General features: G+C 46.8%; 1 protein-coding gene across 6 annotated transcripts in view; it reads left to right on the top strand.

Moving 5' to 3' along the window:
* The window catches only part of Znf516 (zinc finger protein 516), a 120,521-nt gene extending 113,573 nt beyond the window's left edge, over positions 1–6,948 (top strand). For all 6 annotated transcript variants that reach the window (XM_004640191.2, XM_023700050.1, XM_023700049.1 and 3 more), the window contains exon 6: positions 2,746–6,948. In XM_004640191.2, the coding sequence (XP_004640248.1) occupies positions 2,746–2,796 (51 nt within the window). In that variant the 3' untranslated portion in view covers positions 2,797–6,948. The remainder of the gene's footprint in view (positions 1–2,745) is intronic.
* The last annotated feature ends 9,084 nt before the right edge of the window (positions 6,949–16,032 follow it).

The following is a 16,032-nucleotide window of genomic DNA, read 5'->3' as shown; positions in this document are numbered from 1 at the left end:
CTGATTTGTTTGTGTTACTTGCCAAAATTTGAATACTATGATTAATAGTTTATATCTTATTATTCTAAGTGTTATTTTAGAATAAACTGGAGAAATAATTCCATTAATCAAAATAACGAGAAATAAAAAAATAAGTGGCAGCCTAATTTGTCTCATTTTTAGCTATGAATATTATGATATAAATAATGGAGAATCACCTGGCTGGTGTATTTGAATGTATGTGTACTTTTTTGTGTCACTTTTAAATTCTTATACCAGATTTCCAAATGCAGTTCCTTTGTTTAAGCTTTTTAAACCGTAAAACCAAACACACATCTTAGAATGTGGCTATCCAGTTTTAGTACCCTGCCAAATTCATCCCTACAACAACTGGTGATTTACTGGAGCCACCTGGTCCCCCGCACCCCTGCCAACTAGCAGCTCATGGGGTTGGGAAGTCCTGAGCCCCAGCCCTCACACTGGACACACGCCTTCCTTTGCAGGCTGGCCTCTTTCAGAGGGCTGAGGGCTTCTGGGGTGTCCTGGGCATTTGAGGTCTGCTTGTAGGTCTGAGATTGATTCACTTCTAAGACATAGATATGTTTCCTGGCCTTATCACTCAAAATGGGGAAAATTGGCTTCCTAGAGTATTCATGTGAGCTGGGTCTGGTGACACATGCCTGGAGTCCCAGTATACTAGGGAGGCTGAGGTGGGACTGCTATGAGTTTAAGCCCAGTCTGAGCTACACACAGAGACTTGTTCAGAACAGTCAAGGTGTAGAAGTCAATGTCCACTTTGAGAAGGCTCAAGTAGCTTAAGGAAAGACAGTATTTCTTTTAGCATTACTTTTGAAAAGCCCACAGTTTATGACTGCAAAGAAGAAAAGCTCAATTATTAACAGGATTTCTCCCATTTCCTAGCACCTGTTTTCCTTGTTGGAAGGAAGCAAAGTCCCAACTACCACATGCTCAAAGTATTATAGTGGGACTGACCACTTAATCTGGGTTTGCTTTCTTACATATTTCTTTAATTTCTTAAAAATCCTATTGGGCTGCTATATTGAGTAATAAAATAGTGGTCTCAAAGAATTATTTCAAACTATTCAAAAAATGAGACGTGAACATAACTCTTCATTTATAAAGAAAAAACAGGAACTTGTGCATCTGGCTTTATGCACACAGTTTAGCAACTTTTCAAGGTTCGTAGACTTTGTAGCTGTAGAATAAGTATTTTTAAAAGTTTCTAGGCTCTGCAGTTTAAAACCTCTGCCCTTTATAGAGAGAGGGCCATCTTCTGTCACCTCTGGTGTGGCCACTGCCGCTCGACTGTCCTCTTCCTGTGTCTGTGCAAGGCCATGTGTGCAGGTCCAGATGAGGAGGTTGCAGGTGTCTATGTCCTGAGGTTGTGGCCAGTAGGGTCTAGATGTGCACGACACCTGTGTTCTCTTCTTCATGGAGTCATTGCAGATCTGTGTGTTGCATACTGGGGCTTCCAAGCATCGTTCAGCTCCAAACATCCAGCAGCTAACAAACAACAGTGTCCATTTGCTCTGGGTAAGCAGGAAATGCTGCTTTCCTATGTGACCGTGGTGAGCACAAGGTCCCGTGAGCCTTGCTGGTGATGAATACCCCTGTCAGAGTCCCCCAGATCTCTCCCTCGCGGGATGTTGCTGTACAAAAATGTAAAACATCTTTCTCCATCCACTGCAGGAAATTCACCACCTACTTAAGGAAGTTTTATCACATCTCTCATTCGGTTATAGTTTCCTACATTTCAAATACTCTGCAGTCTGCACCACTGCACCCACTGTAAGCCCTCGTAACATTCTGCTGAATATCTTGCTGATTTCTACCTTTCTTGGCTGGTAGGTGCTATGAATGCAGAGCCCACTTTAAGTGGGATTTTGCTAAAACTGTTAGTTAAATAGAAGCCCATGATGTCAGCCACACCCCAACCCCTTATTTCCAGAGTTTCCATAGGCATAGCTAGAAACCAGATTTTTCCATGAATGCTGTAGTTTATGTGCGTACGTTAATTTCAAGTGGTGGGGTTCAGTTCATCAAGACTTTAGCTGACAGTTAATGCAGTTAAGTAAGATTAATCTTGCCGTGTTGATTTTTGTCCTCAGATGGTAAACACCATTGTTCAAAACAGCGACTACAAATGTTACTTGAGAGCACTCTCCAAAAGCTGCAGGCTTGTCTTTATTCTTGTTTTTACCCTATAGTTCACTTGACTGTAGAAGATCCCTTCTGTTTTTACAGCATGGTAATATGTGTGGAAATTGGGGATAGGCCCCCCCTCCCCATGGAGCTACAGAAGAGCTGTACTTCTCAGTGAGTGTGGTCCTAGGTCCAGCTGTGTGTGGGTACTCTTCACTCTATACTGTAGATTTTTGCTTTATTCGTCTTCTCAGCCCATCTTGCCATCTTTTATAAAACCTTTTCTTCAGAGCTGATTCACACACTAGACTGTTGTTCGTGTGTGGGAAACAGTGGGAGAAGTCTAAATGGTCCTTTATGAATCACTGAAAATGATTTTCTAAATATGCCTCTGTGGATGCCAGAAGGGCGGACTTGAAATACTTGATCCTTCTTTCAAATGGCTCCTGCTGAAGCTAGGGGGACTTAGTCTGCTTGGCCATTGGACTTCAGTAAGGTCACTGGCACTGGTACTGGTATTGATAAGAAAATTAATAGGAAAAAACACTGTGGAACCAAAAGGCAGAAATGAGTTTTTCTGTTCTTTTCTCCTTTTCTGTGCAGGGGAGAGACACAGGGACTGTGCAGACAGTGCCCCTCAGAAAGGGAACCTAGAGAAATGCTCCAGCGCCCCTGGGCACCCTGCGATGGCCATTGGCAGTGTCCTCACAGATGTCCCAGCAGCCTCCCAGCAGTGACCATGACCACCTCGAGGAGGAAGAACTGCGGGTCTCCTGCTAGATGCCTCACACCGCTGAGCTGCTGCCCTGGAATGGAGACTGCGGGAGATGCCTCTCCCCTCTAGATGTTTAGAGCAGCGGCAACGCTGTGCCTGTGATTCCCTGTAGATCTCTCACATACATATATGTGCTCTTCAAGCATAGCCCGTGTTTTCTTACCATAAGCAGTGGTACTGGCAGGCGCAGTGGGAGCTCAAGGCATCTGTGTTATCCAAGACAAAATTGAGACACTGGAACAAAGATACTTGTGTGTGTTGGATGGAGCGGAGAAGCTAAGCACTGTAGGAGGAGCTCCTGTGCTCAGAAAGACTGCCTTGGTGGATGTCAGGACAGAGATGGGTCTGAGGTTGATGAAGTATTAGTACTATGCCTCTCCTTGTCTCAGTGGGTATTTAACATAATAAAGAGAGGACGGAGGTGGCAGTCAGGTGCTGGGGGAAGTCAGCGTGGAGCAGGGCAGTGATAAGATCCTAGTGGTCACAGGCTCGCACGGCACCCTTGGGGTGCCTGCGTCTCCCATGTGCTCGCCCTGCATTTCCACCCTTCATGCTGAGTCTGGCTGAGGAAACACGTGTGTGGGAAAGTATATGTTCTGCTTTGGAAAAGAGTTAGTTGAACACTAAGAAAAGCAGGCTTCTTTGTTTATTCTCAGGATCTTTTTGTAACAGGGCTACATTCTGCAAACTGCTCACAAAGGAAGACTATGCGTCTTAACAAATTATTTAGCCACTGAATCCTCCCAACTGGGGCCTGTTTTATTAGTCAGAAGAATCCCTGAGTAGATTTGGGGGCCCTAGATCACTAGGGTACTAATGCTCTGGAGCCTTCTGCTCTCCACCTCCCCTGCCCCTCCCCTGTCCACCCCAGCAAGTAGGTGTCTTTTCTCCTTGGGCCCAATGACCTTCACAGGATGAGTAACTTCATTTATTGAGTGTGGGAGTTACCAGGCCCTTGGGTGGGGGACGGCTTTATATACCTCTTCCTCATAATGCAAATGCAAGTTTTGGTGGTGGGGGTTAAGGCCCATAACAAAGGATCTTAAACCATGCAGTGTACGCAATTTAAATTGTATTCTACAGATATAAATATTTTCTTTTCCTATTGCCGTGACACTATGTGTGATGGTAATATTTCTGAGAGTTTCAGATTTTTGCACATATGATTTTATGCATTATCAAAAGTTACTGCTGCCTTGAATGAAAATGTTCTGTGAAATTTTTTGCAAAAGCTTTACTAGGTTTTTTTTTTAATTGTGAAATTTTGTAAAGGCAGGAAATGATTAAGATGAGCATGCTAAATATATTTTTCAAAAAAGCAATAATTTTACATGTACAGAAATTATCCTAACCTTTAATACTGGTGAGAGCGACAGTTTACTTTAATACAGTAATGGATTAGTGCAGTTTTTGTAGAAAATGGGCTTCTGATACAAAGACTTGTTTAAACACACACAAATATACAAACCCTGAAGTGTGGTTTTCCTGTTCTAATGAGTTGTTGGATTATTATTATATTATTATTATTATAATTATTATTTTATTGTTATTGTTAGTTAATGTTTGGTTCTGAATTCTACTTGTTGCTGAGTTTAAATTACTTGACTGTTCAGGTGGCTGCGACACTTGCAAACAATGCAATGTAACTGGCTCGCTTATATTATATCTATATATATATATTATTTTTTTTACTTATTTTTCCTGATATTCTTACACCAGATATGTATGAGAATGATCTGTTGTGTTAGCGTGCTTGGGAATTTGTCTGCGCAGATATTGTCACATAACTGTCATGGATTGTTCTGGGAGGTTATCTGAGCAAAGTTATAGAGACACATTCCTCTGTCCACCCAAGAAACCAGAATGCCCTTCTGTTGATTTATGTCTGATCATTTTGATATTTCCCCCAAGGTGATCATTTCTGCATTTTCTGGCTTTTGTTTCCCTGGCTGAAAGTAAACGGTGACAGTTAGGAATGTGCAGGGACTAGTGATTCAGTCCCGTCTTGTTTCTTTGTGTTTTAGTTATTAAAAGAAATTCTGTACCCAAAGTGACACAGAGGTGTCGTCTACATTTTTACTGTTTCAGAAGTCGCACGGAAAAGTGCAATTGGCATTTAGAGCTGGAAGTGGTTTTTCTTCCCGCAAATCTCCTTCCCAGTAGGTGTGGTGGAGAGAGAGGTGCGGCTGGGCTGCAGCCTCCAGCGAGTGTCCCTCGGCTTCCAGGAGAGCCTCCGAGGACAGCCGGGTTGCTTGGGATGAGTCGCACAGCCACGAGGGGCCTGAGGGTGCTATGTTGAGCCCAGCTGCGGGGACTGGATGAGTTGGCCCCTTTCTTCCACTGAGCATCAGTATTGTATTGCTTTGTTAATTTGTTTGTGTCAGTTCAACCATAGTATTTAATATGATTTGTGTTTTCTTATTTATTTAGCCATTATATTTTGATTTGCTTTTTTTTTTTTTTCAAAATGACAATTTCTGCATGATACACTTCTGTAAGTCGCCTTCTGACTGTTACAGACTTTCTACTACCTCTACCAACCTGCTGTCTCCTTGTTTCTTAACAGGATTTTTACAGTGTTGCGTCTAATGTAACTTAGACAATAAAGGGTTTGGTTATCTACACCGCAGTGCTCCTTGTGTCTCCCCTGCCCTTTGCCTTGCACTCTCCTGCATCCCAGCGTGGCTCCTGCCTGGCCCAGCTTGGCCCCTTGCCTCCTCCTGTCACCCTGTCTTCCTCTCCACTTGCATCTCTTCTCATTTTGAATTTAAATACCACACAAATAATGAGCTTCTTAAAATCTTTCAGGTTATTTATTGTAGTCCTTAATTTGAAGAATGAACACTTACATTCACCCCAAAAGCAGATGCTCCTTGTCTTCCTGGGAAATCACTGTACCTGTCCACATTTTTGCCTGGCTCCTGGAAGTCTCATTGTAGTCTTAGAACAACACGTTGCATCTGTGTTGGTACAATGCAAGTTTCAAGCCATGTGGATTTTGCCTCGTTGGTTCTGAAAGTATCAAATGTTCTAAGAGTTCCCCTAATATTTATTTATTTCCTAAAGCGAGAAAGATACCAGCTTTCTGAAAAGAAGGAAATCCCACTGGGAGCTACATGCAGTCACTCTGGAGGTTACAGGAACATGGATCTGTGATAGGCTGTGAGGACACATCATGTGACTTAGCTGCTGTGCCACTTGGCTAGGAACTGCCCCAGCATCTCCGTAAGGCGCCAGCACATGTAGGTCTAACAGTACTTCTCTGCCTGAGGATGCAGAGTGGGGAGTCATGGGGGCGAATTCTACCTCCCTGGGTGGTGGTTCTGGTTGCTTCACATTCTTTCAACCAGCAGAGCCAGTGTAGTTTCTGGGGTGGTGCAGGTGCCTTGCGCATCACAGAAAGTGGCCCGCCCAGGCCTCATGTTGCATGGAAGACAGCACCTCCTGGACTCCCGTGGCCAGATGTTCTCCTGGTATTCCTTCTTCAGAATGAGACCACCTCTCCCCCTAATGCATCCGAAGGTTCCAACCATTTGTTGACAGAAGAAGAAAGTTCTGTGTTTATAAACTTGACTCACCACTTTCACAATATCTGAAGTAACAATTGCTTTACTGCCTTTAACTTTGGTGACTTCTAGTTACAGAACATTTTATTCACTGAGCAAACAACAGCAACAGAGATCACAAGTGACAACTTCCAGCAGTGACCAGGCCCTTGTTTGCCTTAGTTCCTGCAAACACTGGAGCCCTGGGACACACCTGGGTGGAGTGACCCCTGGTCTCCCTGCAAGGGAGTGCCCATTACTTATCAACTTTGCTAATATATACTTTGAGACCGTAAAATGCAAAGACCATAGAATTTGTATTTCTTTTATAAAAATACGATTTATAACATATTTTGTACTCTTTATATTAGAATTTGTAATAGATTGATGTATTTAACTCTATTTCTGAAAAGTTATTGTTTCAGTTGTGTGATAAAATATTTAGATAAAACATTCATTCTATTGGAATTTGAAATAAATAAAAACATCTTGGAGTTCTTGAGATTTGTAAGACATTTTTCCCCTATTTCAAAGGTAGCTTGATTCGTTTGACACCTTGTCTTGATCTGTGGTCGCTTTAATTTTTTTTGGCTGAACATAAACCAAAGTGCTAATGTTCTTTATTATGTAGACATAAAAATTTTAGGATGATTCACAAGATAATTCATCTAAGAAGATGCCAAATGGCGGGGGTGCTTTTGCAGCTCTTTCTGAACTGCGGCCTGCCACACTTTTTTGTTCTGTCATGGCAGATGTTTTTCTCATTTCTTCGTCCCAGCGCGTCGCATTCCTCAGGTGTGCACAGTGCCGTAAACACACAATGTGCCTCCCACTCCGGAGTGCTGCAGAGTGAGCTGTGAGTGCACTCCTGAACGATGCACACCTGGGAGGAATAGTACACCAACAGTTTGGAGATTGGTGGGAGCTAGTGCTAGATCATGAGAACTAAAAGTGGAGCCATCAGATGGGTAACTATTTTAATTTTAAAAGATAGGTTGTGTTTCCAGTTAGAAAATGTATTCGTGTTTCTCAGCAGAGCAAAGGGAGGACGAGAAACACCTGAATGTGTGCCAGAAGAGAAGATGGAGAGTGACCAGGGAACCCTGGGTTTACCCTTGCTGTAATCTGGGATGAACTGCTGCTTTGAGGGGTTTTCTGAACGACCGACCTCTGGGTTATGCAGACTGCAGTACAGACCTCATCTAACATAGGGGAAGCTTGGAACTCTGGGTATTCAGGCCTTTTTCCTCTTGAGTCTCAGGAGAACAGGGAGATGCTAAACGAGGGAAAGTACACATTAAATCTTTCTAAAAAGGCAGCTGACCCTTAGGTAACACACTTGAGATTCAGAAGACACTTTGCCCTTATTTCAGAGGCAGCTTGACTCATTTGACAGCGTGTGATTGGGACAGAAGTGGCCTGGCTCAGACCTCTGCGCATCCCCTGTAGCCTGGAGTTCCCCACAGCACGTGGGCCAGCTCATGTGCCAGTGCCCAGTGCATACCCCAGTCGGGTGCTCCTCCCTCCAAGAGAGTAGCTGTTCATTCTCAGTTGGCCACCCGTTCACCCCATGGTGAGGACATGATGTGCTGCCCTGTGTGGCCAGGAGCTGCTCCTGTGGGAACCAGCCCAGACGCAGATTGAACCGTCCCTGGCTCTATAATTCGGATACAAGACCTGGGTGTGTGGTCTGTGTCTCTCACAGCTGCACACACATACAGTAACTAATATGTTGTAATGAGTTGATGTGCAGTCAACAGAGGTGCAGTCCTAATGTGTGTTACTAATGTTCCTCCATTACCTCTTTGAAAAAAAAATAGGTGCATAGAAGGGACTAGCAAAATTATGAGAAGACCTGTGAAAGGCTCTGCTTGTGTGGCAGATTCTGGGATGGTCTGGCTTCCTCACTCCTGCCTGTTGACATGTGGGGCTAGAAAGTGGCAGTGGGGAAGAGAAGCCAGTGGGCCTCCGGAGGTGTGACACGCTCCCCTCTGACTTCTGCTAAGGTAAAAGGAAATGTATGCTAATTGAAAGTTATAATGAGAGCGTAGTCTCAGTTCTTCCTGCGATAACAGAACACTGTTGATTTTAAGCAATATTGCTCTCAGTTCTGGACATGGCGGAATCCAAGACAAAGTTGGGTTTGGTGCCTGGTGACTTTTCTGCTTCACACGGGGTACAGTATTGTGTCCACGTGTGGTGAGAGGCAGAACAAGCTCTCTGGGCCTCTTTCCTGAGAATCGTTCTGGAGGTTCCATCCTGGCAACCTGATGACCACCCCAAGTCTCTGCCTCTTTATAACAACACACTGGCATAGGTTTCAACATGAGTCCAAGTGTGTCTGTCTCCAGGTTTGGCCACGGACTAGTATTCGTGTCCCAGGTGGTGTCCCTCTCCCAGACGCTTCGCTGCTGTGTCAGGCAGTGCTGTGTTTCCTTCTGATCCTGCACATCTAAGGATGCCCTTGATGAGCTAGCATTTTCAGAACAGGGTTACTAACGTGAAGGCTACATTTAAGAAAGAAGTCTGGTGAAACATCGGGATCCCTGATCTACTTGGCAGACCTGCCCACACAAGGTGATGGCAGTGCTTTACCCTCGGAAGTCACAAGGCCGGTGACCCTGCTCCCTGACAGTGTTATAACTTTCACTCTGAATCATGTGAGTTTTGCTTTATCAGAGGATTTTACGGTTCTTTAAAAGTATTGAAGTTGTACAGAAAGTTTGTGATTTTTATAAATGTGCTTAGTAGATTCCGTGCTCTGGGAAGGTCCTGACATAAGAACAAATCCTGCCTTTTGGGCCCACAGAGAAGAAAGGACAAGGACATAGCAATGTTGAGCTCCAAGCCAGAGGTGCAGATCCATGGTAGGCATATAAATGGGAGATGAGTGGTGTCTCCTTGAGAGAAGATGTACCTGAGTGTTACCAGGACCAGGTGACATTCACCTGAAACTTGGAAGGTTCGATCAAACATTTGGGGCAGTTACCTAGAACTGAAGAAAACTTTGCCTGTGATGTCCAACCTGGGCTTACTGGGTAATCTCTAAGGAGGTCTCTATCCATGAGGGAAAAGAACGCATGAGTTTCTGGGAGGAAGAGTACTTTAGGAAGTAGCCCGTGGTGTGCTGCAGAATGTGAGTAGTCAACTCTGAGAGGGGAGGGGCTGTTGATTATTTCTTGATAATATTAACTCCAAGCCAGTCTTCAGGGAACAAGAACCACCACATGCCCGTCAGCTGGCAGCATGCCTACTGAGAGGCAGACGCTGGCCCTGGGTAAAGGTGGCATGTCTCTGAGCTAATGCCTGTGTCTTAGTCAAGACATAACTTAAGCAGAGAAAGGCCCGAAGTAGGCAATGGAGTGGTTCAGGGGAGAGGCGAACCTGAGCCACGCCTGTGGGAGATGGCTTGGGCAGGAGGGTCGTGGGTCTGATGGACACTTGTGCATATCAGTTTTCTCAGTCTAGAGATGGCTGACACAACTCAAGTCTTGAGAGATGGAGAGAAACTGAGAAAAATAAGCTGACACTTAAAAGGCCATGTACAGAGCTCATGCTGTCTCCACACCCTCCAAGCTAGGCCTGTGGAACTCCAGGCCAAAAGTGGAAGTCAGGTCAGAGCAGTGTGACTTACCCAAAGGACATAGCCAGAAGCCCATGGAGACTTCTCTAGTCCAGGCGTGGGGCTTGCACACCAGGCCCACTTTGCACTCCCTTGTCCATTATGCCACTGAACACAGAGCCCCTGGTTGAGAATGGCAAAGGGGTGGCGCTGTCCAAGGCACCTGCTATCCTGTAGACCGTCTTCACAGCCCCTGTGTTAGGTGGGAAGGGTGGAGGTGCAGCCAGCCTGCTGGGGAGTTGGGCCTTGACCGTCCTGGATCAGCACCTGGCGCGTTGGCTTTCACTGCTCTCCTCTCAAGCCCCAAATCTACGCTCAGCTGGATTTGGGAAAACTAAGAAGTGGTGTACACAGGTGGGAAGGTGGGGATATCTGCAGACTCGATCCGGAGCCCCAGGGCTTTCCCGCACACCCGGTAGGTCTTTCTTCCAGTTTCTCCTCTGAGTGTTCTTGCTTACTCATGAAAACACACGATGCTCTGCCGCTAGATCTCCACCATCTGCAAACCTTCTTCAGTTTCCGCCATCTTCTACAGCAGCAAGCCCTCGCTCCCTGGATTGACCGTGGTCACTTTTTTCTTCTTTGAGTTGGCTTTTCACACTACTCCCTGCTTCACTGTCCCTTGTTAAACTTACCAAGGCCCTCATAATATAATGATTACTTTTCCTATTGCATCTCATGGTAGCTTTGTCAATGGGATGTTATATATGTCAACATATTTTTCATTCAGATTTGATAATTACAACATTTTTCCTAGTGTACTTTTGAAAAAAAAATTATTATTTTATTATTTACTTGTCACAGATCCTTGCTATGCAGCTTAGACGCATAGTGATCCTCCTGGCTCAGCCTCCCCAGTGCTGGGATTACAGACGTGCACCATCATGCCAGGTTTCAGTGGCCTGTGTGGTACGCCTAGGGTTGCAGGGCCAGCAAGGCATTTGGTGCTCAGGTCCTTGCGCTTGCCAGGCAGGTACTTAGCCAGGCAGGTACTTAGATGGCTGAGCTATTTCCCCAGCCCTGCCCAGCATAGTTTTTAGACTTTATTGCTTGCTCTGGTGTCCCATTTCAGGTGGTCCCCTGACATCATGACATTTCGATTAGATGGACACATTGCGCATGACTCTGGCAACATGACATCTCCTTCACTGCTGCTTTGGCCTCTGCTTCCCTTGGGGATGAGCATTCATCTTTCCACCTGTCCCTATGTCATCCCCTGAGGGATCTTTATGAAGTTCATGCTAGATCATTCCTTGCCATCATTGAAATCATTTAGTAATTATTTTCAGAAAAATCCCAACTGTCTGCTACAGTGTGGAAATCCTTCCTTGATCTGACCTTTACAGCCACCCAAGGACACACGATACGCAGTGTGCATTTCCCCCAACTACCTGCTCCTGTTTATGTACCATCTGCACTTACCCTCCCACAGTTCAGCCTGGGAGGTGCTGGCGGACCTGTGCCAGCCGCCCCTCATCCCTGCATCTCTGTCTCGTGTCTCACCTCCACGCTCCCCTGCACACTGGTGTCCAATCTGTGCATGTGAGGCTTCCAGAGCATCTGAAGCTGAAGAGCAAAGCCTGTCTGCTGCCTCCCGGGGGGGCGAGCTGTGGCTTGCCCCAAGGCAGATTGCTGCATCTCATTTCCCAGCGCTGCCCAGCCAGCTCGATGGTGAAGCCGCGGGCGTGTTTCCTCTGGAGCGCAGGATGCTTTGGTTTCCACTTACCCAGTGAGGATGACCATGTCTGTCCCCTGGCAAGTGATATGATGGGCTGCATTTTGCAAACTTTAATGTCATACACAAATACAATTTGGAATCACTCGTGAGAAACTGACTTGAGTTACAATGTCCAAGTCCTATAAAATGATCATTCGGGAAGATGGTCTCTAGATGCCTGCCCCTCACGCCTTTTCAACAGTGCTACGTTTATGAATCAGAAAGTTTCTGTGGTACACATGACATGGAAAAAATAAGTCACTAGCATTTTCTTATTTGATGAGATTTAATTTATTGACTAAGTATAGCTAGAATGTGTCTTGGAGCTACAACAGCTCCAAGTGGGACGGCTTCAGGTACACTAAGAAAACCAGCCGATGGCAGTGAGAGTTTTTAAACTGCTATCTATCGCACAGAATTGGCAGTAGTGTCATTGGGCCCTGCCATCCCATAAGAGCCACCCTGGGTGCTTAGCCTGTGGCTTTTGGTGCCCAGGCCTGCTGGGTGTGCCTGGCCTCTACTGCCAGAGACTGCTGGTTCCACAGCCCTTCATGCGGTGTCTGCTCCTTCCAGGGTCTGAAAGTGTCCTGAGCTACAGATTTGTCCTCGATGAGACTCAAAAGCAAGGGTTTTGGCTCTTTATTTGGGGCCGTGCATTTAACATGGGCTGAAGGGGAGTTTAGGGGGTCTCCGTGGAGGCCCAGGCTCAGATGCACCTCCAGGTGCACCTTGGGTCTGTGTCATGAGAGGCAGACAGAGCAAAAGCTGTGGTGTCATGGGCCACGCAGGGCAAGAGCATCCAGAGACAGCCATGCTCTCTTGAAGTGGGCAGTGGGCAGTGGCCGGTGTCTGTCAGGGATAAGTATGTGCCCTCTGAATGTGTTAGGGATCCTTGCGTGAGCAGTCCTGCTCGGCAGACCCCCCGTGATGGAGCAAGGAGGAGGGTGTGCAGGGGAGGGAGAAGCATGCAGCTTTGGCCGCCCCACTTCTTACTGATTTCCCAGAGAAGAAGATTGGCTCCTGTCCCCTCCCATCCTTTGGCCCTTTGGCCTGAAGTAAGTAGAGTCCTGGGATTTATGAAAGCACAGTCTGGGCTGGCTGGAAAGCACTTTCCAGCAGTGCTCTGCTGTGGCTTTGCAGTTTGGTGGTCCCTTGTGGGCCAGGGTGCCCTTGGGCTGGAGGCCCTCTGCCCCTGACGCCCGGTCAGGCTCACACTTGCCATCCATTCCTAGGACCTCTGGGTCTTCTCAGCTTTCAGGTCTGTGTGAGCCACAGTGCAGGCTAAGGTGTTAGCTAGGTGTTAGCCGTGTCACGACGCAGCCCTCAGTTTGGAGGAGCCAGCACAGGTCTTAAAGCCAGGTACTGGTTATACATACACAGTTCTGTATTTGCAAATTGATTCTAACCTCAGTGAGACTGATGATAAGACTTCAACTTCGGAGAAGGTTTTGGACGCTACACTCTCAAAGGGACTGTTCGATCATAAAGAGATGTCCTTTATACCTTGAGGTGCTCCCTGGTTTCTTTTCAAAAATGGCTGTCATCCTGAAGTTGCCCTCTTCCACCACTAGATGGTAGATGGTGGTCACACATGAATGTAAACCCGGACTTCTGATGCATTACTTTATTATTTTTTCAGCAAACCTGTATTAAGCTGCATGTGGAGGGGCTACTATGGTGCAGATGGCATGGTTGACCTTGGGGTACACAGTGTCAGGCAGGGGAGTGGCACAGAACCTACAGAGATGCTGGCCCGTGTCACTTCTTTCCAACAGTTGTATGAAGACCCGAGGGGGGTACGGTGTAGGCCCTGGGGAGGTGAGGCTGCGGTGGGCTAGGAAGTCGAGGCCGTCTCCTGACGAGTTTCCACCCATCCTGGGGTTATCCACAGTAGTCAGAGAAGCACGCACAGCAGGAGGTTCAGAATGAGCTCAGTGAATTGAACAGAGAGAGGGAAGGGCTTCCAAGCAGAGAATCTGAAACCACCCCGGCCCCTATGTGGCCCCAGGGTTCCCTCACCCCAGCAATGAACAATGGAAGGGAGTAGGAGGGGACACTCTCTCTGAGCACAGCAGAGAGACGCAGTGGGCTTGGTGCCATGCACAGGGAGAGGGGAGATGGCGCAGGACACACACTCTCCTCATTTGGGGAATGAAGTGTCCTTTCTTCACAAGCAACTCAGGCTGTCCTAACAGGAAATGGTGAATGGGGCGGCTTCCACAGCAGATGCTTCTCACGGTTCTGGAAGCGGGAAGTCTGAGAGCACAGTGCCAGCGGGTGAGCTTTCTCCGAGCCCTCTCATGATGGCATGCGAATGATGCTCTACCCTGTGTCCTGGTGGTCCATCCTGTGTGTCTGTCCTGTTTGCCTTATTAAGACATCACCAAATCACCCCCACCCATGATCTCCTTTAGACTCTGTTACTGTCCCATTACTGTCTTTTTTCTCATTGCTGAGAGAAAGCACTGGCTCAACCAAAGCTAAAGATAGAGAAGTGCATTTCTGCTCACAGTTTGTAAAAGTTTTGGCCCATAACTGGCTGGCTCCAACGCAGGGGCCATCACAGAGGAGAAACAGTCCATGGGCGGCAGAAGGCGCCAAGCCAGCAAGCCAATACGCAACAAATGGCTTCTTTCTGCCCCCTTTTAACTCTGTAAGCATCTGGCTTATAGCACGTGCCAAACCAATCAGTGGACTAATTTAGTAATCAGATGTGCTTCATCCAAGTATCACTCATTCTGGATCCAGCCATTTGTAAAAACCCTCATCTATGACCACAGGTGACATTGTGGGGGCATCTCGCACAAGCTGTAACAATTACCTCCTAAATGATCCTCTTTCCAAAAGTAGCCACACTGCACCAGGGCTTCCATCTATGACTTTGGAGGGCACACTTCAGCCTAGGATAGTGAGTACCATTCCAGGAGGTGCAGAGAATGACCCTAGGCTGAGGTAGATAGGTTCCCCAGGGGTCAGCTCCCAGTGCCCTGGCCCCACAGTGCCCTGGCCCCTGAACCCTGTGCAGCAAATGTGGATGAGATCCCTAACAAACAGTGGCATGGGCCTGGAGGCCAGAGAGGAGAAGGGGTGCTGACACTGTGTGCCTAGTGCCCTACAGTCACCTTCATTCACAGACCATTTCCTGGAGAAGGTGTGAGTTTGTGACTTGTTTTAAAGATGGGAAGGCATGAATTTATTGCGGAAAGAAAACTCCATGGCAAAGAAGGGTAGGCTCCAAGGTGTCAAGTCTAACATTGACAGTCCCGTCATTCACAGTATGCCTGTCAGCAGCCCTTGCATTAAGACACAAGGCTCCTGAAGTTGACTTGATGAGCATGGCATTCTGTACTGAGATGAATAATAGGATTTGAGGGGTTCAGGGAGGCAGGCCCACCAGGGCCCTTGATGGCAGGGCCCAGCTCTTGATGCTGCTCCTCATCTTGCAACATGTGGTGGGTTTGTCCCATGCCTTTCCTTTTAGATGGGCATGCGCTGGTCACCTGCCCACTTGCGTGTGGCTTCTTTGGTTGCCATAGCCCTCAATCTGCATGACTGCAGCTGTGGCTGGGGGCCCACTGTTTCCCCTGGCTCTGAGTTCCTTTGATGAGCTTGGCTGAGCTCTCTCAGGTCTTGGAATATTCAAGTAGAACAACAGCTGCTTTCGGGGTCTCATTCTCTGTTAACTAAGCTGCCCATTCTTGTGGTGAAGGCAGAGAAGCAAGATGGGATGCAGGGACAAACAAGACCAAGACTGCTGTCCAGTTACTCTCGCCACATGCTGTTGACCAGAGAAGTTCACTAGGTCTGTCCAGACTCATGTGAAAAAGTAGATCCTATGTTCTGCTGAGCAGGGCTGTGAGCCACATTGTAAATAATGTGAGTACCCAAGTGGTTGAAGATTAAGGGCTATCTTTGCAGTCATTCCACCACCTATGTTAAATACAAAAATGGAAATATGCAACAATAGAAATGTATTGCCTTGTGTCTAGATGTCCCCAAAGCCTCATGCGGTTGTAGCCGAGCCTTTTTCAGAGGAGGCTGGATCTAGAGTATGTGACATTGCATTGATTTTAGTGCAGTGCTAGGCCTGAGGGCACTAGGATCAAGGGTGTGGATGCTACTGGCCCTGCTCAGTGGTCTGGATAAAGTAAAAGGATCAGAAAGATGCTGCTAAAGGTCCTTGTTGCTTTTGCTGTCTTTGCCTGCACTGAACTGTTTCTCATCTGTGAGG

The sequence above is a fragment of the Octodon degus genome, unplaced genomic scaffold (assembly GCF_000260255.1).
Source record: "Octodon degus isolate 3935 unplaced genomic scaffold, OctDeg1.0 scaffold00120, whole genome shotgun sequence".
In the NCBI taxonomy this organism is placed as follows: domain Eukaryota; kingdom Metazoa; phylum Chordata; class Mammalia; order Rodentia; family Octodontidae; genus Octodon; species Octodon degus.
This window is presented reverse-complemented; position numbering and strand designations above follow the sequence as displayed.